This window comes from Protopterus annectens, chromosome 14.part0 (assembly GCF_019279795.1).
Source record: "Protopterus annectens isolate FY-2018-M chromosome 14.part0, PAN1.0, whole genome shotgun sequence".
Classification (NCBI taxonomy): Eukaryota; Metazoa; Chordata; order Ceratodontiformes; family Protopteridae; genus Protopterus; species Protopterus annectens.
Genome location: NC_056748.1, coordinates 263,682,577 through 263,708,990, shown reverse-complemented (window position 1 = coordinate 263,708,990; position 26,414 = coordinate 263,682,577). Strand labels below are relative to the sequence as shown.

At 44.5% G+C, this 26,414-nt stretch overlaps 1 protein-coding gene across 1 annotated transcript in view; it reads left to right on the top strand.

The window, feature by feature from the left end:
- The window catches only part of CACUL1 (CDK2 associated cullin domain 1), a 921,069-nt gene that overhangs the window by 665,170 nt on the left and 229,485 nt on the right, over positions 1-26,414 (top strand). Inside the window, exon 6 of the mRNA XM_044055972.1 lies at positions 4,542-4,631. Coding sequence (XP_043911907.1) covers positions 4,542-4,631 — 90 coding nt within the window. The remainder of the gene's footprint in view (positions 1-4,541; positions 4,632-26,414) is intronic.

Here is a 26,414-nt window from a genome sequence, read left to right as displayed (position 1 = left end):
TAAGGCCTGGTTAAGGCTGTCTTGGCTTTTAAACTGCCATATTTTGTTCTCTTCTGCCCCTACTCCTCCTGCTTCTCACAAAACATCTGAAATTATCTTCAGAGGATGATGAGGCAGTGTCTGATTCAGATTCGCATTCTGTGGCGTACCCGTCCCAGATTCACTTGCTAAGCCAGGTGGCCTCCAATGATGAGAAGTTATTCCCTGATTCTCCTGCAGAGGAAGTTTCCTTTGGACTAGTGATATCTAACATAATGAAACATTTTGAGTTGAAATCCAGACGGGTATTACAGCATTCTACAGGTAGCCACCCCTGAAACAGTCCCTCCTGCCCTGGAGGCGTTTCTGTATGCCTTTGCCCCTACTTCCACTGCTCCTTATTCTCAATCTCCAGCACTTAAAAAGGCTAGTAGATTTTATGAAGTGCCTGAAGATTTAAAGTCTTGTGTATAAGAACCCTTTGGCAGATCCCTCTGCCTTTTCTGCTCCTACGGACAAGCCCTCAAAGTTTCTATATGCTGCTAATGCTCTTCCCTCTAATAAAGATAGCTGGGAAATAGACACATTTGGAAAAAAGGTATATATCTCTTCAACTGTGGCCTACAGAGCTCTGAATTGTCAGACTCAAATGGCAAAATATTTACTGTCTGTTTTGGCTAATTTAAATAAAAAACTGTTTTCAGTGGAATTATCAGGTACTGTGCAGCAGGCCATGTCTATGGTGGCTGAATCTTCAAACGTAACTAGACATAGCATCAAGTGGAGCTATAGTGTAGAGCAGCTGCTTCAGGATCTGTTTTCAGAATGTATCCATGGCTTTGCTGTTGGTCCTTACATAAGGACATCAAAGCAAAGCTGATAGACTCACCTCTGAATAGGGGTCTTTTATGTGACCATGAAACAACCAACTTGGGTAAAGACCTGTAGAAGTGGAATACTGTTATGAAGGATTGCAGACAAATGTTCGTCACTTCTGTCCCCAGGTATCAGAAAAACTGCTTAGCTAGGCCCCTACTGCCTTCTCTCGCAGGAAGTCTATACCATATCACACAAGGGCAAAAAATTGCCTAGACAGATATTTCAAGAGAAACCAGACAGGGATTGTAAGTGTATGATGCCTTCCTGTCCTGACGAATCAGCCTACTTCCCTTCTCCTTGTGCCCCCCTTGGTCCATCCCTTCCTATGTCAAAAAGACTAATCTCATTCAAACTGGCAGCTCTTAACAACAGGCAAATGGGTCCTTTACATTATTCAACAGTTTTACAGGATAGCTTGGAAGGAAATTTCACCTTTCAAGGGCATTCATTCACCCCCTTCCCAATTAGGTAAACCTCTTAACATCCAAGCTCTGCTTTACTAAGGTACAATATAACCTGTTACTCAGCAGCACAAGGAAAAGGGTTTTATTCTAGACTTTTTCTAGTACTAAGAGAAGGAGAATTGGAGACCTATACTGGATTTTTCCCTTCTCACCACTCTTCTCAAGGTTCTATCATTCAAGATTGTTGCTTCAGACTGTTTTGCCCTTCATCTTTCCGCAGACTTCCCTGGTGCCTTTGAATCTAAAAAAAATGCCTACCTTCACATTCTGGTTCACCCTTCCTTCAGGAAATTTCTAAGATTTTCTGCTTGTTTATCACAATTTTCAGTTCTCCTCTAATTCATCCTTTGGACAGTCTACAGCCCCCAGGATATTCCCAAAGTGCCTGGCACCAGTCATAACTCGGCTGAACTCGGGGGAATTAAAATATGACCCGTTAATATAGGCAACATCTCAGCAGACTCTTCTACTACATCTCAACTTTACTGTTTCCCTCTTTTAGAGTCTGGGTTCATGATCAACTTAAAGAAGTCCATCTACCATGCCTTCAACCTGATTCCTACTCAAGACCTGTATTTTTCTGGGCTGCAGACTGGACACACAATTCATGCAGGGTTACCTACCTCTAGACAACGTACAGAGCCTTTCTGACTACTTCCAGTCTCTCTTTTCCCTTCAAACTTGCACTGCAAGAGATTTGTGGCTGTGACTTTACCCATGGTCCCTTTTGCCAGTTCCATATGAGAAAGGTTCAGTGTTACCTGAAATTTATCTGGCCCCAGCATTTTCATCCTCTGGACACACAGATTGCATTCCTCCCCTTCCTAAAGAAAGATTTTTGATGGTGGATCTCACAGGTAAACCTCAGTATGAGCACTTCAGATTGCAGATATCCTTCTCCATCTTTCCCATTTATCTCAGTTTTCTGTTTCATCTGATTTTCCCCTATTTACTGCCTTAACAGTTGTATTGTCTGTACTGTGTTTCATCCTATGTGCCTTCAATTTTCCATTCCAGTCCCTTATCATTTGCTGAAATTCCTGTTCAAGGGCTGCTTGTAATGCCTCATAATCTGCTTATAGCAGCTTTATTGCTGTGTCCCCTTCGACCTGTTTGCCAGTGTAGTCCATCACCAGTATGAACAGCAGTGGACTCCAGGTTTATCCTGATGCACACCCACTCCTACTGGGACTGCCTCTGAATCTAAGTATTGTTCATACTTGTGTCATTGAGTCCTTGTAAACAGCCTGCACTAATTCTACTGTTTCCAGGACTTCAAGCCATTGCAGGCCTGTCCAAATTAAACTTTCTTGGGATCTTGTCATAATCTTTCTCTAGAACTAGGAATGTCCACCTGGATTCTTCTCATATCTGCCTCACTTAAAATTCAGTTTAAAAAGACAAAGCTCATTTATGTCACAATTTGGTGGCTCTGAGTCATGCTGGCCCAAGCTTAGGGTTGTGCCTCTCATTTCTCTTGACATCCCATGCCACCTGAGAACCTGCCTGCTGATGTAGGTTGCTTAATCTTTCTGAGATTCCAAGGGTTATTGCTATTGCTAGGAAGCCTTCAACTCAGCAGGCACATGTGCAGTGTTGGCAGAGTGGTATCCATTTCTGCCCTTTCACTCCAATCCGTAGATGATCGCGACTTAGTCCAAACACGTGGTACATGTGGCAGGTATTTTTGTGCATTATGACATTGTTGAAGGGGGATTGTGGCACAGCATTGGGTGGTCAAACAGTTCTTTAAAGGAATGCTCCTTCTTTGCTGTTTTTTTGCAAAATACCTCCACCACCACCATGCCACTTGAACTTCTTTGTGGATAGGCTTGTCCACTGCTGTTTCAACCTACAAACCTATGAGACTTGCATTTTATGATTGACAAACTTGACCACTGCCATTCAAGTCTGCAGACTTGCTGGCCTTGAAAAACTTTGTTCTGATGCCTGTACAAGTAGTATATCTGAACTTTCAGGCCTTTGTGTAATTATACAACCACAGAACCATAAAATCATATCAGGTCTTTCAGATAGAATTCTTGTGATTCGTTCTCAAGGTTGTTTCAGAACTAACCCCGGACAATCCAACCATTTCTATTTTGGCACAGGCTCAGAAACGAAAGGGCAGCTGACCATTCATACCTTGGATGTACAGCAGCAGCTCATTTCTTACAAAAACTTAGAAATACTCACCAGTTGTTTCCATCCTTTATGTCAGGTAGGAATAGCTCATGGTTGCTAGGCAGACAGTTTTCAAGTATATTGCCTATAGCATTTTGTTTTGCTGTCAGTCAGGAAACTGCCTCCTAATTCATGCTGCAGTCAAAGCCTGCCCTCTTAAGGTAGTGGCCAACTCCAGCGCTTTGTTAAAGGATATCTCAGGTGAAAACATTTGCGCTACAGCTAGTTATTCTTCACTACACACCTTTACCAGCTGTTATTGTCTCATTTGAATGCAGAGAATCAGTCCACATTTGGGAAGGAGTACTTCAGGACTCTGCTTTCTAAGTTTTGTGCTTGTGTGATCCTCTGGCTGCTTACAAGCTAGTGGGTGCTGCTTAGGTTTCATCCTACGTAGGGAGAGCCATCAAGGAAGGCTCTCTGATAGAGTAACTGATACAGAAAGAAAATGTATGTTGCATTATAAGACACAAATATCCATTCACTGTCTCCTGTGGCTAGATGTCTCTTCTATTCAGCGCTGGCAGTTTGTAGTTCCTGGTAAGTTAGAGAAGTATATTCTTAATAAAGTGCTAATGATTTGCAGGCAGGTGTTTAGTAGTGGCATATGGGCAGTCTTGAAGGTAATGTAACATGCCTAATTATGTAGGTGGTGTATAATGTTATAGCATGTAACAGCATACAGATGCATGAATCCCCAAATGTGTTGATGAATGGTAATTGAGGAAGATAATGAATTCCACCAAAGTCCCATCATAGGGGGTCCTGTCATAGCCAAATGATAGCAGTAAAAACTTGGCTTTGCCTGTTATGTTTTCTGTAAGACGGGATATTATAGTGTAATGCATATTTGAAAACTTAAGCAAAAATTTTAACATTACATCTGTAAAAACAACACAGAACTTTGCTGTTTGCAGTAAATGTTGTGAAAACTGTGATGGGCAAAGCAGATTTGCTGTAATTGTTGCACAAGTTTCTTTTCACAAATACTAAATACACAACTGCTCTATTATCCTTATCTTTTTTTTTTTGCAGCTTTACTCTTAGAAGCCCAGTTGACACCTTTTAAAATAACTCCTTCCACAATGGCAAGCATAGTGAAAGGCTTGTATACTCTTAGACCAGGTAAGTATTGTCCATTTTCAGTTCTCTTTGTTATAATTTTACAGTGGTTCTCAAGAGTATAGTAAAATGTTGCTTTACTAAAAATATCATCCTAAACCTACATTGGTTAGATGTGATTTACATGACACATGAATGCAGGCACTTAATGTTCAGTTTATCTGAGTTCTGTGGTATGCTTTTCAATTTATCACTAATTGAATGATTATACAAAAGTTTCTGTGACTTACCTGAGAATTTACACAAAGCTTGCTGGAACACCCTTTTTACTAGGCTGTCCCTGTAGTGCATTAATTGTTACTGCAAATGTTGCTGCATGCAGAACTTTGTGTGACAGGGATCTTGTCCCTAAAATACTTTTAGTGCCTTGGAGCTCTTAAGAGGCTGAGTTTGACTGCCTGCTTTTACAGTAGCAGGATAGCATTGTCTCATTTATGGATGCATGCATCACTCCCTAGCCACAGCACATTAAAGCTGATGGACTTAATTGACTTGAGTGACTTTGCAGCTGTCAGAGCTCAAGTTAGGGCCCCGCTGATGCTTCCTGTTGTCTTGGGGGCTAAAGTACACTACTAGGAGGCCAGCATGTCAGATGTTTGATATGGAGATGTCTTTATATGGACTCATGTCCTATGCCAATAGCTAGCACTTAAATATGATGGAAGTGAGGTGACATAAGGGACCATTCAGAGGGGTGATCAGTGGATCCCATGCAGACGCAAAACATTTGGAAGATAAAAGACCCAGAGACCTAAGCTTAAGGTCTTATGGTTTGGAAGTGTTTAGAATCTGCAGTGCCTTTGATACATTGCATGTGTTGTCATCTTTTTTTCAAGAAGTCTTCATGTCTTTATATGTGTGCAGGTTCAAGTTGGGGCACTACATGTCCCTTTCTTTTGGGAGAACAAATTAGGGATCAGTTGTCAGTTTGCTTCATTTGCAGGGGTAATTTGACAATCTAAAATGACTGCGGTACAGACACTTGTGTCCTTGTGGGACACATCCATGGATATGAAGTACTCAGTTTTCCAAAGTAGCTGGTTCACAGGTATATGCAAATTACTAAGCTGTCAGTCTGCAGACTGTTAAAAGCTTAGCCCATAACCAGAGGACAGAATCAACCCTATACCTTGTATCTGTGACATCAAGACCTTAACCATTATGCCAACCCGGCCCCCCTTTAAAAACAAGTGTGTAAAGGAATTTCAGCCCTGCATCCTTGACATACAAAATCCCTTGTGTACCAGTCATTTTTAAGGCTGTTATATTATCGACTATCCCTGTATATTATATACATCTATTTAATGCATGTAAATATATAGTGTGAGATCACTTTTGCAGGACTTTGATTGGAATTAGACAGTTGAGCGCTTAAATATAATTAAAATAATAGGCTGAAAACATTAATGACTGCACTAAATGTAGATATCCTGTACCTGTTGCTGCACACGCGTGATGGCACACTACTCTACACTTAGCGTGGAGGTGCAAAATGTGGGTTTATGGCAGAATATGCTAATGATAGCATAAGTAGCCAAAGTACATACTAATTAACCAATCCAACACAGTGTAGCTGTTCAGGAAGCTATAAAGCAGTCATGTATACTCAATGTAGTTATTTGCCTTGAAATCCAAAACTGTTTGGATTACAGCCATGATTACATATAGGGAAAAAAACATGTTTGCAGTTGCTGCTGCCATTATAAACCTGAATGTCCAGCAGACTTTAATTCAATGGGCTTTTGCTGTCAGATCTTGGTCAAGACGAAGAAGGGTGTTTAGAACCCATTTGGCTTACAATGAACTGCATAACACAGAAATTGTAGAGTGATACCAGGTGGACAGGGAAACACTAGAGGAATTAGGCAACCTTTGCCATCCTCACCTGAGCCCCATGGAAATCGTGGATAGCTCATCCCAGTGGAAACAAAGGTATATGCAACATTACAGCAGGGGGGATACCTGTTTACCTACAGGTACTTTTCAGAGATCTACAGGAGATATATTAGGGTTGTCACAGGTCTCAGCTTCTACAACATTACATCTGTTTCTAAATGCAATGCTACATCATGCAAGGGAGCACATGTCTTTCCCATGCATATCACAGGAGAAAACAAGAACCATGTAGGAATTTTATGCAATAGCACACTTCCCTGAAATTTTGAGGGCCCTAGATTGCACACAGACAGAAATAAATGTCCCATCCAGTGAACATGGAAGGAGGTACATCAACAAGAAAGGTTGTCTGTAATGCCCAAGGGATCATCTAAAATGTCTAGGCAAGTAACCCAGACAGTTTTCACAGCTCAGCTGTGAGCTGTACACAAGGTTTTTGTAGGGGCGACTTTCCACAAGGGCATCTACTGGGGGATGTAGGTTATGTACTGGAACTGTGGCTCATGAAACCCATGAGAAATCCACAGAACCCCACTGAGCAAAGATACAACAATGCTCACTGTAAAACTAGGAATGTCATAGAGCATGGAGAGCGCACTGATATGCCAGTTTATAATGCTTTCCACACATTCAGACCAGCTACTACACACACAAGACCTAAGGATGGAGGTGTTTCATTTTACATCAAAAAGAAATATACCTCAAGACTTGTAAAATAGACCAATGCACTTGAGCTTCTACAAGCGGAAATCACCATAGGCAAAATCCAGTACCACTTCCTTGCAAGTTATATGTCCCCTTCTATGACCCAGGAAAACCCATACCATGTATTTAAACTTATTGGAAACACTTAACAGCCAACCCTGTACTATATTCATGAGCAACTTTAATTACCTCACTGTTAACTGGAAGTCATATACGACACCAAATATACAGGCCCAGAGATTCCAGGATTTTGTAAACGCAAAATCCCTGGACCAAATTGTCAGTACACTGACTAGGGATGCAACCATACTGGATCTGGTCCTCACTGATATGGGAGAGTGCTGCACACACCCCGTAATGTAATGTCTTCTCTGGTATGGTCAGACCACAAAATGGTCTCCTTTGAAGTAAAAATAAAACCTGGAGCCCTAGCTAACCCTGGAATATTCAGGAACTACTCTAAGGTTAAATTCCTACTATTAAGTGATAATCTGGCAAAATTTCAATCCCCCATAAACCCTGAAAACACTGCCACCTGCACAGAATTATTCACAGAAACCCTATACCAGCATGTTAATAGCTGCATAGAGGCAGCTGTACCACCAGGAAGAAATATAGAACTAACTCAAAAAACATGCCATCCTGGTGGAATCACAACATCATTAGGCCGTGTAACAGATGGAAGAAAATCATGGCAAAAATTCGGAGGTGCAGCACCCACCAGGATAAAAGCACTGTCATCAAACTAAATAAAAAAAACATAAAGGACAAATAAAGTCTACCAAAGCAAAATTTGAGATAAATATGGCCTCCCGGGCCAAGAACAACCACAAGGCATTTTTAGCTATGACCGCAACCTCAAAGGCAATCCGCAGTTATGTGTAGAGCCCATTGTTAATGGAGCCCCCTATACTGAGCCAGAATATATATAGCAAACCTACTGGCTGGCAAATTCAGCCCCAGTTTTACTCCTCTCTCCCCCTCAACCTTCCCCTCAAGAAATTTCATCAAACATAACTTCCCTGCTGTCACTAGTGAACAGGTCCATAATGCCCTCTCTAAAGCCAAGAGCACTGCATCAGTGGGCCCAGACAATATCCCAGGATGCCTTCTAAATCACATGAAATAGTACCTATCAGGGCTCTGGAATTACTATTCAACTGTAGTCTCCAAACAATCTTCGTGCTTCATGAATGGAGAACAGCATCAGTATTCCCTCTGCACAAAGGTGGGCCATCAACAGACCATGGAAACTATAGATGTTCTTCGTGTTTCACTGTTGCAGTCATCACCTCTGGGTTATCCCTGCTGTGGTAGCCCTCGGCCGGCCCAAATACCAGAGTCAATGTTTTTCTGCGTCAGCTGCTGTCACTTACTGTCTGACGTCAGGTCGTCAGTGCTATAAAGGAAGGCAGTCGACACCATTACGTAAGTCTTTCTTGCCGTGGAGCCCATAGCAGAAGCAGTTCACAAGTGTGCCAGTTGGTCACTACCAGAGTTTGAATTACAGCTGAAAACGTCTAAAGCTAAGTACTCCATTGGAGATCCTTTTTTCTTGCCCTAACTGAGGTCCAAAAAAGTTAACAATTGTCTCGCCTGTGGAAAGCAGATCCCACACCAAGACTTCCATTCATACTGCGTCACTCATTTAGGCCTGACTACGACACCCCCCGTTGCTGGTTCTGTGTTCTCTTTAATGCGAGAACCATTTGTTGTAGAGCTCTTATTGTAGATAGGTAGTTTCGTCTTCCGTCATCGCATTCCGAAATGGAGTCCATCAGCCAACAATCTGTAGACATTCTGAAAAACCGTAGAGATAAAGATAGAGACGGACCACATAAGGCCAAGCCTTCCTATGACTCTACAGCTAAGCAGGTTGTCAGTTCTCCGGAATTCAGTGAGGTGCTTTTGCAGCCCCTCATGCCCTTTACAATATCTACACAGGCCTCTACCAAGACCCTTTTGGAGTCCAGTATGCCACAGAAGTCATCTTCATCTTCCGAGCCTTTGGTTGTCTCTGCCTTGGTTGGGTCCGGAGCCGCGACGCAGGCACTGGCTTCCGAGGAGGCCTTTCGCACTACCGAATCTAGACAAAAACTGACGCCTTCTCTTCTGACTACCGTTTTTCCTCAGACTGATGGGTACTCTTAGGCCTAGAACCCAGGCCACTCCTAGAAAATCTACCTCTAGTCACCATCTTAGTCGTGCTCCACCACCCCAAGTCCAAATGCTTAAAATGGCGGAGGATATTATCTCCCTTATCAGGGGCAGTCAGGCCACAGCTTCTAAAAGGAAAAGACACCCTTCTTCTGAAATTCTGACAGAACAAGATTCTGAGGAATCTGATTATTCAGATTTTTAAGAGGAACAACCTCTGGCTGCTTATGAGGATTCAGATGCAGAGGAATCCATTCCTTTTGCCTCCCCAACAGAAAACTTTTCCTTTGGGGAAACCCTTCACACCCTCAGGGAACATTTCCACTGGGAATACCAGGACTTCCCTCAGTCTAAGAAAAGACTAAGAGTTTCTAGACCTGCCCCAGCACAGACCCTTGGCCATCCCTCTTATCTTAGAGGTGGTGGATGATGTTTTCCATGAATCCAGCTTAGCCCCTGATGCCTTCCCACCTGCTCCTAGTAAACCTGACAGGTATTACAGAGTACTAGATTCTCACAAATACCTGCACAGAAATCCTGCTGCAGACCCGGAGGTCATTACACAGGGACCTAAAAGAGCTAAGGCTAGTTCTGTAAAGAGTCCTATTCCCTCTGGTAAGGATTCCAGAGCTCTGGACAGATGGGGTAAAACAATATACACCTCTGCAACCGTAGCTATCAGAGCATTCAACTGTCACTTCAGTATGTTAAAATATCAACAACATACTTTGGAACTATTAAAGCAGAAGTTTTCAACCTTTCCTGACTGTGCCAATGGAAAGATTTAGCAGATTTACTGCAGTCTACTTGTCAAGTGGCCAGACACTCGTTGCACTGTGGATATGATGCCCTAGATGCCTCAAGCAGGGCAGCAGTATCAGGATCTGTCATTAGGAGACATGCATGGTTGAAGAAACAAGCTCTCCCTGATCATGTCAAGTCTAAATTAATTGATGCACCCATGGATAAGGACCACTTGTTTGGAGTAAAAGCAGAAGAGGTGCTTAAAAAGATGGAAGACAAAGCAAAATCTATGCAAACAGTAAAAGATTTCTTTCATGTACAACCTCCTAGGTTCAGCAGGAATTTTCCCTGTAAGCACTGGTTCTTTCCTGCACCTAGCAGACGGGCAAACTAAGGCCCGCAGGGACAGACCACCCTGGCCCCCTATCCCAGAGACAGCAAAGAACCAAACAGTGGGCCACTTCCGCCCCAAAGACAGGGAGTCCTAAGCCATCCCTCTATGGCAAAAACTCTGTGTCTCCCTCTCCCCTCCTTTCACTCACCAGAAGCTAGGATGAAGGCTCTCCCTCTGCAAAGAAAATTGGTTTTCTGCTACAAAGGACCAATGGGTTTTGAAGATAATTTTTCATGGATACAAATTTTCTTGCAATGAACTCCCAATTCCAAGAGAGTACCCAGACTTATCTCCAAATCAGTGGGCAGAGGCATTGAAACCAGTCCAAACCCTTATATCCCAAGGGCCAGTAGAAACTGTCCCCTCATATCAAACAGACAAAGGCTTTTATTCCAGACTATTCCTTGTTCCCAGAAAAGAGGGCACTTGGCACTCCATCCTGGATCTATCCATTCTGAACACCTCCTTGGTGGTCCCTAAATTCAAAATGCTAACTTTGCAGCAGCTGCTGCCTATGGTGACAAAAAATGCCTAGTTAGTGACCCTAGACCTAAAAGATGCCTACCTCCACATCCTCATAAGGGAATCCTGCAGGAAATTCCTGTGCTTCAGAGCAGGCTCACAACATTTTCAGTTCTTTGTGCTACCGTTTGGCTTATCTACTGCTCCTAGGGTATTCACCAAATGATTAGCCCTGGCCATAGCATTTTGCAGACAGAGCAGAGAAATATACAGATTTACCCTTATCTGGATGACTGCCTCATTCAGGTAGAGTGCAAAGAAAAGTTGCTCCACAACCTTCTCTTTGTCAAAACCCTCCTAACCTACTTAGGGTTCACCATCAACAAAAAGCAATCAAAGCAAACACCCTCCAGGAAGATCATTTTCTTGGGAGCACTGCCGAACACAGCATCTGAAATGGCGTTACTATCCCCAGAAAAGCAGAGCTTTCTGCCTCTCTACTTTACTCAACTGGCTTCCAGAAGTCACCTCACTGTGAGGAAGTTCCTGCAAGCTTTTGGGGTACATGGCATCTTGCATCCTTCTAATTCCTCTGGCCAGGCTTCACATGAGAAAACTTCAGTGGTATCTAAAGAACCTTTGATGTCAGCACTCTCAGCCTCTAGAGACCTCTCTCCCTGTGATCCCCTGTATAAGGGCCGAGTTTCTCGGGTGGGCAGGGGCCTGTGCCAAGAACAAGAGTCATCCCTTCATCCTCCGCCCAACCGAGCAGACCATCACCACTGATGCTTCAGACATTGCTTGGGGCATTCACCTAGCAGGCAGGTGTACCCAAGGTCTTTGAGATGCCTAGCACCTTCCCTTACACATTAACCAGAAGGAAATTATGGCAGTACAACAGGCTCTGACATCCTTCAAACCCCACTTCAGGCCAGGGTTTCTCCTTATCAAAACAGACAACACCATAGTAATGTGCTACATCAACAAACCGGGAGGGAGACAATCTTATCCTCTGTGCAGGCTAGCCATGAACCTCCGGCTGACAGCCTCCTCCTTGGGATTACACCTAATAGCCCAATACCTACCAGGGATCAACAACACCCTGGCAGACTATTTAATCAGAAACTTACCCCCTCAAATGGCAGCTCCACAGAAAATACTTTTTGCAAGTCACTCAGGAGTGGGGACTCCGGAGGTGGATCTCTTTGCTTCGCACCTAAACCACCAGCTGAAAAAGATTCTGTACCAGGGAGTATCACCACCTGGCGTGGAAGATGGATGCCTTGACCTTCCCCTGGAACTCCCTCTTTGTGTACGCTTTCCCTCCTCTCCCTCTTATTCACAAGGTACTGATCAAGATAAGGGAGGAGAGACCAGAGGCCATTCTCATTGCTTCAGACTGGCCAAGACAGCATTGGTACCCCTTACTGCACAGCCTGACATTACAGCCTCCCAGGCAGCTTCCCCTGGTCTCAGACCTCTTGACTCAGGTGAGGGGGAAATGCGGCACCCATACTTGCAGACTCTCAGACTGTCGTCATGGCTAATACTCTAGCGTCAAACAGGGGGCCCCTGTTAAACAAACAGGTCCTAGACATTATCACAGATGTCAGAAGACCCAGCACCAGAAAATCGTACGCAGGGAAATGGAAAAGATTCTGCTCCTGGAGCCAGTCCCGACGGGGCAGTTCCTCACAACCTTCTATCCCTCTTATCCTGGGCTACCTAGCGGAGTTACTCAATAGTGGACTCTCCTTATCTTTTATTAAAATCCGCACCTCAGCCATTTCAGCTCATTTTGATACAGATCCACCCCGGTTCTCACATCCTTTGATTAAACAATTCTGCAGTGGGGCTTCTAATATCAGACCACACAGAAGGCCACCCATGCCAGCCTTTTTGGAAAAACTAACCTTACCACCCTTTGAACCTGCTGCTTCAACAGAACTGAGATACCTCTCCTGGAAGACTGCTTTCCTACTAGCTATCACCTCAACCAGAAGGGTTTCAGAACTTCAGGCACTGATGATCATTGAGCTCTTCATCATTTTCCATGCAGACAAGGTCTCCCTGAGGACTAACCCCTCCTTTTTGCCCAAGGTGGTATCTAATATGACCCTCATCCAGGCCATACATCTACCCACCTTCTTTCCTAACCCTCAAAACGGGGGAAAGAATTTTACACTTAATAGACATTCACAGACAGCTCATATACTACCTGGACCGTACTAAACCCTTCAGGAAAACAGACCAACTTCTTGTCAGCTTTGCCCCGGGGGCAGAGGGGAAGCCCATTTCCAAGCAAACCATTTCCAAATGGATATCACACTGTATCCATTTCTGCTACAGATTACTTGGGAAACCACCCCCTAAGCCTATTCGTTCCCATTCCACTAGGGCAGCCTCCACTTCCATAGCATTCCTTAGAGGAGTTCCCACCAGGGACATCTTGGAAGCTGCCACTTGTACTTCTGTCCATAACTTTACAAAGCATTACCACCTACCTCTTTTCTCTAAGGCTAGGGCAGGGTTTGCCTTCTCTTACTAATCCTACCACCCCTCTCCTCATCTGTGGGAATCCTCTCACAGGTGATGACTGCAACAGTGAAACACAAAGAACATAGTATAGCTGTGTACACTTAACATAAATGTAGATGTTTTAATGTATTCACTGTTGCAGTCCTGATATTCTTCATGTTTCACTGTTGCAGTCATCATACTTGGGTTATCTGCCTGCAGGTAGCCCTCAGTCGGCCCGAATACCAGAGTCTTGGGATTTCCTGCATCAGATGCTGTCGCTACTTCCATGACGTCAGGTCGTCAGGAGTATAAAACATGCAGCCGACACCATTACATCAGCTTTTCTTTCCGCATGGGAGTCCGAAGCAGAAGCAGTTTGCAAGTACCAGTCGGCTGCTACCTGAAATTTTCATTTTTTTGAGTTTCAAACCTGAAGTCTTCTAAAGCTAAGTACCCTGTTGGGGATCCTTTTTTCTTGCTCTAACCGATCTCAGAAAAAGTTAACAATTTTCTTGCCTGTGGAAAGCAAATACCTCACAGAGATTTACATTCTTACTGCGTCACCTGTTTAGGCCCAGACCACGACATTCCTCGCTGTCAGTTTTGTGCCTTGTTTAATGCCCGAACTATTCGTCGTCAGGCTATCTTTGTCGCTAAGTTCTTTCGCTCTCCATATTCCGAAATGGCTTCAATAAGCCATTCGACTACCGATCTTCTGAAAAAACATAAGGATAAAGACAGAGACAGACCGCATAGATCCAAAACTGCTGATGACGCTTTTGTTAAGCTAGTCGCCAGTCCATCGGTACTCAGTGAGGTGCTTTCACAGTGCCTGATACCCACTTCTACAGATTCACAGGCCTATACTGAGACCCTTTCGGAGTCTGCTATGCCGCAAGACGCTTCTTTGACTATGGAACCTGCGGATGTCTCTACCCTGGATGGATCCGGAGCCACTGTGCAGGCACAGGCTTCTGAGGGTGTATTCAGACCTTCCGATGTTCGTATTAAGCTGACTACTTTGTTTCTGACTAAAACTACCGAGTTTCTCAGGCCCAGAGTTAGCACTACGCCTAGGAAACCCATGATCAAAGTGCATTCTCAAACTCCCATGCCACAGAAACAAATGCTTAGAATGGCTGAAGACCTTATTACTTTAATTAGGGGAAGCCAGGCTTCCCCCTCTAAAAGACAAAGAATTGATTTTCCTTCTGATTCTACAGACCATGAGTCCGATGACTGTGATCCCTCTGATTACTAGGACATACCCTTATCTACCTGTGAGGATTCAGATGCAGAGGATTCCATTCCCTCTGCCTCCCCTCCAGAGGACTTTTCTTTCGGTGAAACCGTGCATACCTTAAGAGAGCATTTCCGCTGGGAATGCCAGGACTACCCACAGTCCAAAAAGAGACTCGGAGAATTTTTAGACTTTTCTCAGCACAGGCCTCTAGCCATACCCCCTGTCCTGGATATTGTAGATCATGTCTTCATGGAATCCAGTCTTACCCCTGATATTTTACCACCAGCTCCTAGAAAGCCTGACAGGTACTACAGAGTTACCTGACTCTCACAAATTTCTCTTTAAAAATCCCACTGCGGATCCAAAGACCATTTCCCAGGGACCTAAAGGTATTAAGGCTACTACAGCCAAAAACCCTACCCCTTCGGACAGGGATTCTAGGGCTTTAGACAGATGGGGTAAGAAGGTATATACCTCTGCAACTCTTGCCATCAGGGCTTTAAATTGCCAGTTTCACATGTTGAAGTACCAGCAGCATATTATGGAACTAATTAAACAAAAAATGTTTTTGATTCCCGATTGTACAGAAAATAAAGATTTACAAGAGTTGATGCATTCTGAAAACCAAGTTAGTAAACATACATAGCAGTGTGGTTTTGATGCCTTAGAAGCATCTTGCAGGGCTGCTGTCACTGGGTCTGTACTGAGAAGGCATGCTTGGCTGAAGGAACAAATCTTGCCAGTCCATGTCAAAGCAAAATTACAAGATGCCCCATTAAACCAAGAATGTTTGTTTGGCAAAAATGCAGAAGAAGTAATTAAAAAGATGGAGGAAAAAGCTAAATCTATGCAAACTATTAAAGATTTCTTACAGGTACAGCCACCTAGATTCAGTAGGCATTGGCCTTCTAAAACCTGATCCTTTCCAGTCCCTCCCAGACCTTCTCAGTCCAAGCCCAGGGGTAACAGACCACAAAGACTACAGTCTCAGGGTAGGCAGGGATCTAAACAATGGAGTGCTCCCACCTCAAAAACAGGGAGTGGTAGGCCAACCCCTTATGGAAAAAGTTCGCAATGACTTGTCTATCATCCTTCCCAGCCATGCTCAAGTACTTGCACCCCTGGGAAGAAAACTCGCCCTGCATGCAAAAAATTGGAAGTACATTACCCAGGACCAATGGGTCCTGAACATTGTATCCCAGGGATACAGATTCTACTTCCACTCACTGCCAACCCCAAGCGGGTGGCCAGACCTTCCTCCAAACCAGTGGGCAGAGGCTCAAAAGCAAGTACTTTCTCTTCTCAGTATCAGAGCTATTCAACCTGTTCCATTAGAGCAAAGGGGACAGGGTTTCTACTCCAGACTGTTCCTGGTGCCTAGAAAAGAGAACTCTTGGCGCCCTATCCTGGATTTGTCCATTTTCAACACCTTCCTGGTGGTACCAAAATTCAAAATTCTTACACTCTAGCAGCCATTTCCTATGCTAGCCAAGGACTCCTGGCTGGTCACCCTAGACTTAAAAAAGCTTGTCTGCACATCCCCATAAGGGAATCTTGCAGGAAATAGCTACATTTCAGGGCAAGCTCTATGCACTGTCAAGTCTCTGCACTTCCCTTTGGCTTTTCCACTGCACCCAAGGTATTCACAAAGTGCCTGGCTCCAGCCATTGCATACTGCAGGTAGAGAAATATTCAAATTTACCCATACTTGGACGATTGCCTGATTCAGGCAGACAGTCAGCAGTTGCTACTTCAGCACCTGACGTTTGTAAAGAGACTCCTAACTTCTCTGGGGTATACCATCAACGAAAAGAAATCACATCTGGTACCCAGCCAAAAGATTGTATTCCTGGGAGCAAGCTTGTACAAAACTTCCCAGATGGCATTCCTCACCCCAGAAAAGCAGGTTTATTTGACAAATTACTTCAAACCACTGGCCAAAGAAACCCAGCTGTCTGCAAGAAAAACAAGCAAGCCCTAGGTTTCATGGCCTCATGCATTCTGTTAATTCCATATGCAAGACTGCATATGAGGAAACTTCAATGTTACTTAAAAAGAATCTGGTGTCAACAATCTCAGGACCTGGAAACACTGATTCCTATCATTCCTTGTCTAAGGACGGAGTTCTTTTGGTGGGCAGAGGCTTGCAACCACAACAAGGGACACCCTTTCACTCAACCCCTTGCCGCCCATACCCTGACAACAGATGCATCAGACTATGCATGGGGGGCTCACATGGCAGGCAAATGCATTTAAGGCAAATGGAGCCCAGGACAAATTCACCTGCATATCAATCAAAAAGAAAGGTTAGCTGTACAGAATGCACTGACAGCCTTCAGATACGTTATCCTTCCAGGACAACTCTTGATAAAGACAGACAACACCACAGTTATGTGGTACATAAACAAGCAGGGGGGGGGGGACGCATTCCTACCCACTCTGCAGGTTAGCCATAGCTCTGTGGAATACAGCCTTGTGCAATCAAGTGCACCTGCAAGCTCAATTCCTGCCAGGCAAATAAAATTCACTGACAGACGACTTGAGCAGAAATCTACTGGACCCACACGAGTGGAGACTGGAACCCAACTCATTCAAACGTCTAATCCACAGGTGGGGGACACCAGAGGTGGACTTCTTTGCTTCTCCCCAAAACCACCAATTGAGCAAATTTTGCACCAGAAATCCCCACAGCCAAGCATGGAATGTGGATGCCCTATCCTTTACACGGGAAGACCTCTCAATTTACGCCTTTCCCCCTGTGCCCCTCCTCTCAAAAATACTACTCAAAATCAAGCAGGACAGGCCAAGGACAATCCTCATTACACCAGACTGGCCACGCCAGCACTGGTATCCACTCCTACGCAGTCTAACAGCATTGCCACCTTGGCACCTGCATCTGACTCCCTCTTTGCTGTCCCAGCAGGAAGGACAGATTTTGCACCCTCAGCTGCAAACCCTGAACCTTGCAGCCTGGCTTATTCCCTGAATACACCCCCAGCAACCGTCAGCAAACAGGTGCTGGATGTCATCCTTGAGACCAGGAGGCCTAGTACTAGGAAATCCTATTCAAAAAAACAGAAAAGATACTATTCTTGGAGCCAGTCTCAAGGAAAGAAATTTATGAGAATTTTTTAAATTTATAAGAAATTTTATGCTCAACTCCTGAGAAACTTGCTTGGCTACAAACATCTGCATTAGAAGCTGAAGCTAAGTGAAACTTGCAGTAGTGTATTTTAGTATTCTGTTAAGTACAAACTTGCAGATCTTCTTCGTGTTTCACTGTTGCAGTTATTACATTTAGGGTAATCTACTGGCAGGTTGCCCTCAGTTGGCCTGATTAATAAAGTCTTGGGTTCTGCGTCGGTTGCTGTCCCTTCATCCATGACGTCAGGTTGTCAGGGGTATAAAACATGCATCCGATGCCATTACATCAGTCTTTCTTGCCGTGCGGTGCCCGAAGCAGAAGCAGTTCACAAGTGCCGGTCGGCCGACTCCTGAAATTTTCTTTTTCGAGTTTCAGAACCGAAGTCTTCAACTTAAAGCTAAGTACCCCGTTGGGGAAACTTTTCTTGCTCCATACCAATGTCAGTAAAAGTTAATAATTGCATTACTTGTGGAAAGCACATACCTCACAAAGATTTTCATTCGTACTGTATTCCTTGCCTAGGCCCTAACCACGACGTACCTTGCTGTCGGTTTTGTGCTTTATTTAATCAGCGCACTATTCGTCGTCGGTACATTTTTACCTCTAAATATTTCGGTTCTCAGTTTAATTACACAGAAATGATGTCGGTCAGCCATCCGACTACCAGAATTCTGAAAAAACGCAAAGATAAAGACAGAGACAGGCCGCCAAGGTCCAGAACTGCCGACGACGCTTCTCCTAAGGCAGTCGCCAGTACTCAGGCGCTTTCGCAGCCCCTGATACCCACTACTTCTGATTCGCAGACCTCTACTGAGACCCATTCGGAGTCCGGTATGCCGCGAGATGCTTCATCTATGGAACCTGTGGATGTCTCTACCTTGGATGGGACCGGATCCACTGTGCAGGCACCGGCTTCTGAGGGTGTATTCAGGCCTACAGACTTGCATACTAAATCGACTCCACCTTCATTACTAAGGCCTAAATCTCGATCTATGTCTAAAAAACCGATGCCCAGGCCACATGTTCAGGCCCCTATGCCTAAAAAACAAATGATCAAAATGGTTGAAGATCTAATTACTCTAATCAGGGGTAGTCAACCCCCCCCCCCACAAGAGGCTTAGGCTTGAGCTTGATTATGAATCTTCTGATCAGGATTCTGTTTCTTCTAATTCTTCTAATGACCTGGATTTGTCCATACCTACTTATGAGGATTCCATTCCCTCTGCTTCCCCTCCTGAGGATTTTTCTTTGGGGGAAACTTTACATAAAGGGAGCATTTCCACTGGGAAAGTCAGGATTTTTCTGATTCAAAAAAGAGGCTTAGGGATTTCCTTCTTCTTCCTCAGCATAGGCCTTTGGCTATACCTCCTGTACTAGACATTGTTGATGTGTTTTCGGAATCCAGTATGGCCCCTGATTCCCTGCCTCTGGCTTCTAGTAAACCTGACAGATACTACAGGGTTCCTGAGTCCCACAAGTTCCTTTTCAAAAATCCTGTTGCAGATCCAGAAACCATTTCTCAGGGCCCCAGGGGCATTAAGGCTTCTACTGCTAAAAATCCTACCCCTTCTGATAGAGACTCCAGGGCACTGGATAGATGGGGTAAGAAAGTTTATACTTCTGCAACCTTGGCAATCAGGGCTTTAAACTGCCAATTTCATATGTTAAAATATCAACAGCATATTATTGGACTGCTTAAACAGAAAATTATGTTGATTCCTGACTGTGTGGAAAATAAAGATTTACAGGATTTATTGCATTCTGCTGAACAAGTTGGAAAACATACTTTGCAATGTGGTTTTGATTCTTTAGAGGCCTCCTGCAGGGCTGCTGTTACTGAGTCTGTGCTTAGAAGGCATGCTTGGCTTCAGGAGCAGTCTTTGCCTGATCATGTTAAAAGCAAAATTGTTGCATGCTCCTTTAAATCAGGATCGCCTGTTTGGCAATAAGGCTGAAGAAGTTCTAAAAAAGATGGAAAATAAAGCTAAATTTATGCAAACTGTTAAAGATTTCTTACAAGTGCAACCTCCAAGATTTAGTAGGCCCTGGCCTACTAAGAATTGGTCTTTTCCAGCTCCTTCCAGATCCTCTCAAGCCAAACCCAGACACACGAGGTTTCAGTCCCAGGGGACTCTCAGAACTAAGCAATGGGGGGCCTCCACTTCCAAATCTGGAAATAGCAAGACACCCCCCTATGGTAAACAGTCTCAATGACTTCCTTTTAAAATTACAAGTACTTACCTTTTAACCACCCCTTTGGGGGGAAAGATTGCTCTTCATGCAAAGAACTGGGAACTCATAACCCAGGGCAAATGGGTTTTAAATATAGTGTCCCAGGGATACAGATTTCATTTCCACACATTGCCAACACCAAACGGGTGGCCAGACCTGCCCCCAAATCAGTGGGCAGAGGCTCAAAAGCAAGTACTTTCCCTCTTAAATGTTGGGGATATTCAACCAGTGCCAGAAGAGGAAAAGGGACAAGGTTTCTATTCCAGGCTTTTTCTGGTACCCAGAAAAGACAAATCATGGTGTCCAGTTCTGGACCTGTCTACTCTAAACACCTTTCTGGACATTCCAAAATTCAAGATACTGACTCTTCACCAGTTACTTCCTATGCTAGGCAAAGATGCCTGGTTGGCAACTCTATATTTAAAAGAAGCATACCTGCACATCCCAATCAGGGAATCTTGCAGAAGATACCTATGCTTCAAAGCAGGCTACTTGCATTATCAGTTCTCTACACTGCCCTTTGGCTTGTCTACTGCGCCCAGGGTATTCAGAAAGTGCCTGGCTCCAGGTATTGCATTTTGCAGGCAAAGAAATATTCAAATATATCCATACCTGGACGATTGTCTAATTCAGGCAGAAAACCAGAGCATACTTCTAAATCATCTAGCGTTTGTAAAAAGGGTTCTAACTTGTCTGGGGTACACCATAAACAAAAAGAAATCACAACTGGTACCCCCTCAACAGATTACATTCCTGGGTGCAAGCTTGAATACAGTTGCCCAGATGGCTTTCATTACACCAGAGAAGCAAATTCATTTGGTAACTTACTTCAAACAAGTGGCCACAAAAACCTTGCTATGTGCAAGACAAATACTGCAAGCCTTGGAGTTCATGGCCTCCTGCATTCTTCTAATTCCATATGCAAGACTGCATATGAGGAAATTACAGTGGTACTTAAAAAGTGTATGGAGTCAACATTGTCACAGCCTGGAAACAATGATTCCGATCATACCTTGCCTACACCTGGAGTTGTGGTGGTCAGAGGCCTGCCACCAAAACAAGGGACTGCCATTCACACTACCCCCTGCCGCCCAAACCCTAACTACAGATGCATCAGACTATGCATGGGGGGCTCACCTGGTAGGGAAGTGCATTCAGGGCAAATGGAACCCAAATCAAATGCACCTACATATCAATCAAAAAGAAATGTTAGCTGTACAGAATGCTCTGACAGCCTTCAAGGACTGCATTCTTCCAGGACAACTAATGGTAAAGACGAACAACACCACAATTATGTGGTACATAAACAAACGGGAGGGTACACATTCTTACCCCCTCTGCAGACTAGCCATGGCATTGTGGAACACAGCCTTGAGCTACCAAGTGCACCTACAAGCTCAATTCCTGCCAGGAAAATTGAATACACTGGCAGACAGACTAAGCAGAAATCTCATAGACCTGCACGAGTGGAAACTGGAACCATGGATTTTCAACATGTTGAAAAGCAAATGGGGGAGCCCAGACATAGATCTATTTGCCTCCCCCAAGAACTACCAGTTGGACAAGGTTTGCACAAGAACTCCCCACAAAGAAGCCTGGAAAGTGGATGCTCTGTCCTTCAGCTGGAAAAACCTATCAGTCTACACCTTTCCCCTTCTGCCTCTGCTCTCCAAAGATGTTCATCGTGCATACAGCTGCAGTCATAACATATGGGTTTTCCTGCCATCAGGCGGGTCCTCGGTCGGCCGAATTCCAAAGTCCAGGTCCGGCGTCGGATGTCGTCGCTTCTTCCCTGACGTCAGTGCGACAGGGGTATAAAGAAACCAGCCGACGCCATTTTCTTCAGTCTTTCTTGCCACTCAGTGCCCGAAGCAGAAGCAGTTCGCAAGTGCCGGTCGGCCAGCTCCTGAGATTACGAATATTTTTCAACCGAAGTCTTCTTGAAAGCTAAGTACCCCGTTGGGGAAACTTTTCTTGCTTCAGACCGATGTCAGACAAAGTTAATAATTGCATTTCATGTGGGAAGCAAATACCGCATAAGGACTTTCATTCCCTCTGCATTCCTTGCTTAGGCCCAGACCACGACATCTCGGCCTGTAGTTTTTGTGCTACATTCAACAGACGCACTATTAAGCGTCGGGCGGAGTTCGCCCAACACTATTTTGGCAAAAAGTTTAATTACATTATGTCGTCGGATACTCCGACTCCAGTTTTAAGTAAAAGACGCAAAGATAAGGACCGACATACGAGGTCCGCGACTTCTACCGACACCACGCCAAAGCCGACTACAGGTGGTCCGGTTCTCAGTGAGGCACCTACGCAGCCCCTGACTACCGATGATACTTCTTTGGCGGTGTCTTCAGTGCCAGAGGTCGCAGGCTCTTCGGCCCACACCCCGACTACCGATACCGAAGCCACTCTTGGCAGTGAAACTCAGAGTTTAGACAGGCCTGCCACCTCTCAAGGTGTCTTCAGGCCCTCCTCTTCTTTTTCCATCAAGGCTTTCACTAAGTCTAAAGCAGCCATGCATACTAAAAGACAAGCCCCACAGGGCCCCTTTCAAGGCCCCATGCCTAAAAAGCAGATGCTCAAAATGGCTGAGGATTTGATTACTCTTATCAGGGGTTCTCAACCCCCTCCGGACAAAAGGCCCAGAGTGGAGGAAGAATCCCCTTCCTCGGACCAGGCCTCCATTATTTCAGAACATTCTGAAGACCAGGAACATTCTTACTCCCCTTTTGAAGATTCTGATGCAGAGGAGTCCATTCCCTCTGTCTCCCCCCCTGAGGATTACTCTTTTGGGGAAACCTTACATACCTTGAGGGAACACTTCCACTGGGAAGGCCAAGAGTACTCAGACTCCAAGAAAAGGCTTAGGGATTTCCTCTTGCTCCCTCAGCACAGGCCTCTGGCTATACCTCCCGTCTTAGACATACTAGATGATGTGTATTCGGAGGCCTGCCTTAACCCAGATTCTTTACCTGCAGCTCCAGTCAAGCCTGACAGGTATTACCGGGTTCCTGATTCACACCAATTTCTATACAAAAGTCATGCGGCTGACCCAGAAACTATTTCACAGGGTCCCAAGGGAATTAAGGCCTCCACTGCTAAAAATCCATTACCTTCAGAGAGAGATTCCAGAGCTTTAGAAAGGTGGGGGAAGAAGGTATACACCTCGGCCACCTTAACCATGAGGGCATTAAACTGTCAGTACCATATGTTAAAGTACCAACAGTTTCTGTTATCACAGTTGAAAAGCAAAATGTCACAACCTGAACAACCAGACTTGAAGGAGTTGCAGGATTTGTTACATAGTGCAGAACAAGTGGGTAAACATACCTTACAATGTGGTTTTGATGCTTTAGAGGCCTCATGTAGAGCTGCTGTTACAGGATCAGTCATACGTAGACATGCCTGGCTCAAAGAGCAAACTTTACAGATCATGTTAAAGCTAAATTGCTGGATGCACCTCTGCAAAAAGATTTATTGTTTGGTGTTGAAGCTGAGGAGGTATTAAAGAAAATGGAGGAAAAGGCAAAATCAATGCAAACAGTGAAAGATTTCCTACAGGTACAACCTCCACGTTTCAGTAGAAATTGGCCTTCCAAAAATTGGTCCTTTCCAGCCATGGACAGACCCCAAAGAGGTAGATACAGGCGCCCGAGGGGTAGAGGGCAATCTCAAGGATCGTTTAGAGGCAGACAATGGCAAGCACCTACACAAAGAGGTGGTGAGGATAGTTCACAGCCATTCAGAAAGCAGAACCAATGACTTTCCCCTTTGCATGCCAAGCAAGGCTCAAATGGCAGCACCTTTAGGCGGAAAACTGGCTTTATTTTCAAAAAATTGGCATATTTTCACAAAATACAAATGGATCCTGGACATTATAGACAGAGGCTACAAATTCCACTTTCACACCCTTCCAAAAATGAGAGGCATGTCAAATCTGCCACACAATCAAAGGGCAGAGGCACAAAAACAAATTTCAGCTCTCATGGACATGAAAGCTATTCAAGAGGTACCTGCACAAGAACACGGTCAAGGTTTTTATTCCAGACTATTCCTGGTACCAAGAAAGGGAAAAGATTGGAGACCTATTTTGGACCTATCCATCCTAAACACATTTTTACTTGTGCCAAAATTCAAGATGTTCACATTACTGCAGCTTCTTCCCATGCTGGGCAAGGAGTCTTGGCTGGTAACATTGGACCTCAAGGAGGCATACCTGCATGTCCCAATCAGACAAGATTGCAGAAGATACCACAGATTCCTTGCAGGTTCAACCCATTATCAATTCTCTGCATTGCCCTTTGGCTTATCTACTGCACCCAGAGTATTCATGAAATGCCTGGCATCAGTAATTGCCTTCTGCAGACTTCAAGGGATACAAATATACCCATACCTGGACAACTGCCTGATCCAAGCGGACAGCAAGCAAATACTTCTGAAACACCTGGCATATGTAATAATGTTGTTGAAATCTCTCGGGTACACAGTCAACAAAAAGAAGTCAAGACTAATACCCTCTCAAACAATAATTTTCCTGGGTGCCAGCTTGGATACAAACACCCAGATGGCCTACCTTACGCCAGAGAAACAAGGCCAACTAACTCAATAATTCAGAAAACTGGCAACTTTCACCAGGTTGACTGCAAGGAAAATCCTGCAGGCTCTGGGATTCATGGCATCTTGCATCCTACTAATCCCATGTGCAAAGCTGCATATGAGGAAACTTCAATGGTACCTAAAAAAACTATGGTCTCAACACAGCCACAGTTTGGAAACAATAATACCACTGATTCCATGTCTTCAAAAGGAATTTCTGTGGTGGGCTCAAGCATGCCAAAGAAACACAGGTCTACCATTCTGCAAGCCTCAAGCAAATCAAGTCATCACAACAGACGCCTCGGATTACGCCGGGGGGGGCTCACATGACAGATCAGTGCATTCAGGGCAAATGGTCCCAAAAAGAAAAGCACTTACACATCAATCAAAAGGAAATGCTAGCAGTAATAAATGGTATTACAGCTTTCAAAGACCTGCTGCATCCAGGCCAGCTATTGATAAGGACAGACAACACCACAGTAATGTGGTACATAAACAAACAGGGAGGAACCCATTCATACCCCCTATGCAGGCTAGCCATGTCTCTTTGGAACATGGCTCTGGAATTGCAAATCGAGCTTCAAGCACAGTTCCTGCCAGGCAAGGAAAACACGCTGGCAGACAACCTAAGCAGAAATATGACAGATCCACACGAATGGAAGTTGCATCCTCAAGTTTTTTTCAAAGATAATTCAAGCATGGGGAAGGCCAGATATAGATCTCTTTGCCTCCCACAGAAATCACCAATTGGCAAAATTCTGCTCAAGGACCTTTCATCCACAGGCCTGGAAAGTGGACGCACTCTCTTTCAGTTGGACAACAATGACAGTTTCAACAATGACAGTTTATGCCTTTCCACCTCTTCCTCTGCTGCCCAAAGTTCTATTAAAAACCAGAGCAGACAGACCAAAGATGATTCTCATTGCTCCAGACTGGCCAAGACAACACTGGTACCCACTCCTGAGGAGCCTGACGCATTCCCCACCATGGATCCTGCCTCTAATGCCTCTTCTACTGACTCAGCACAACTTCAAAACTCTTCACAGTCAGCTGAAAACACTCAATCTAGCCGCATGGAAGATTCCTTAAAATCACAACAGACCCTACTCTCCAAGGAGGTGCAGGATGTCATTTTGGAGGCCAGAAGACCTTCTACTAGAAAAGCCTACTCCGCAAAATGGAAACGGTTTTGTGCTTGGAATGAGAAAAAGGGACAGAACCCTGAAATTCTGAATTTACCTCAAATATTACAGTACCTAGCTGAGATGCTAAGCAGAGGACTTTCATTCTCCTCCATCAAAATCCATGCCTCAGCCATTTCTGCAGAATACAACACTGATCCTCCTTTATTCTCTCACCCCCTCTTAAGACAGTTCCTCAGAGGGGCTAAGAATATAAAACTCCCAAGGAAACAACCAGTACCTGCTTGGGACCTCAATTTCATTCTAGAAAAACTTATTTTGCCTCCCTTTGAGCCAGCTGCCTCCACAGAACTGCAATATTTGTCCTGGAAAACAACCTTCCTGCTGGCTATCACCTCAGCTCGCAGGGTTTCGGAACTACAAGCCCTCATGGCTCTGCAGCCTTTCATCATTTTCCATCAGGACAGAGTATCCTTGCGAACCAACCCTTCCTTTATGCCAAAGGTAGTATCCAGGGTAGCCTTGAATCAGGCTATCCACT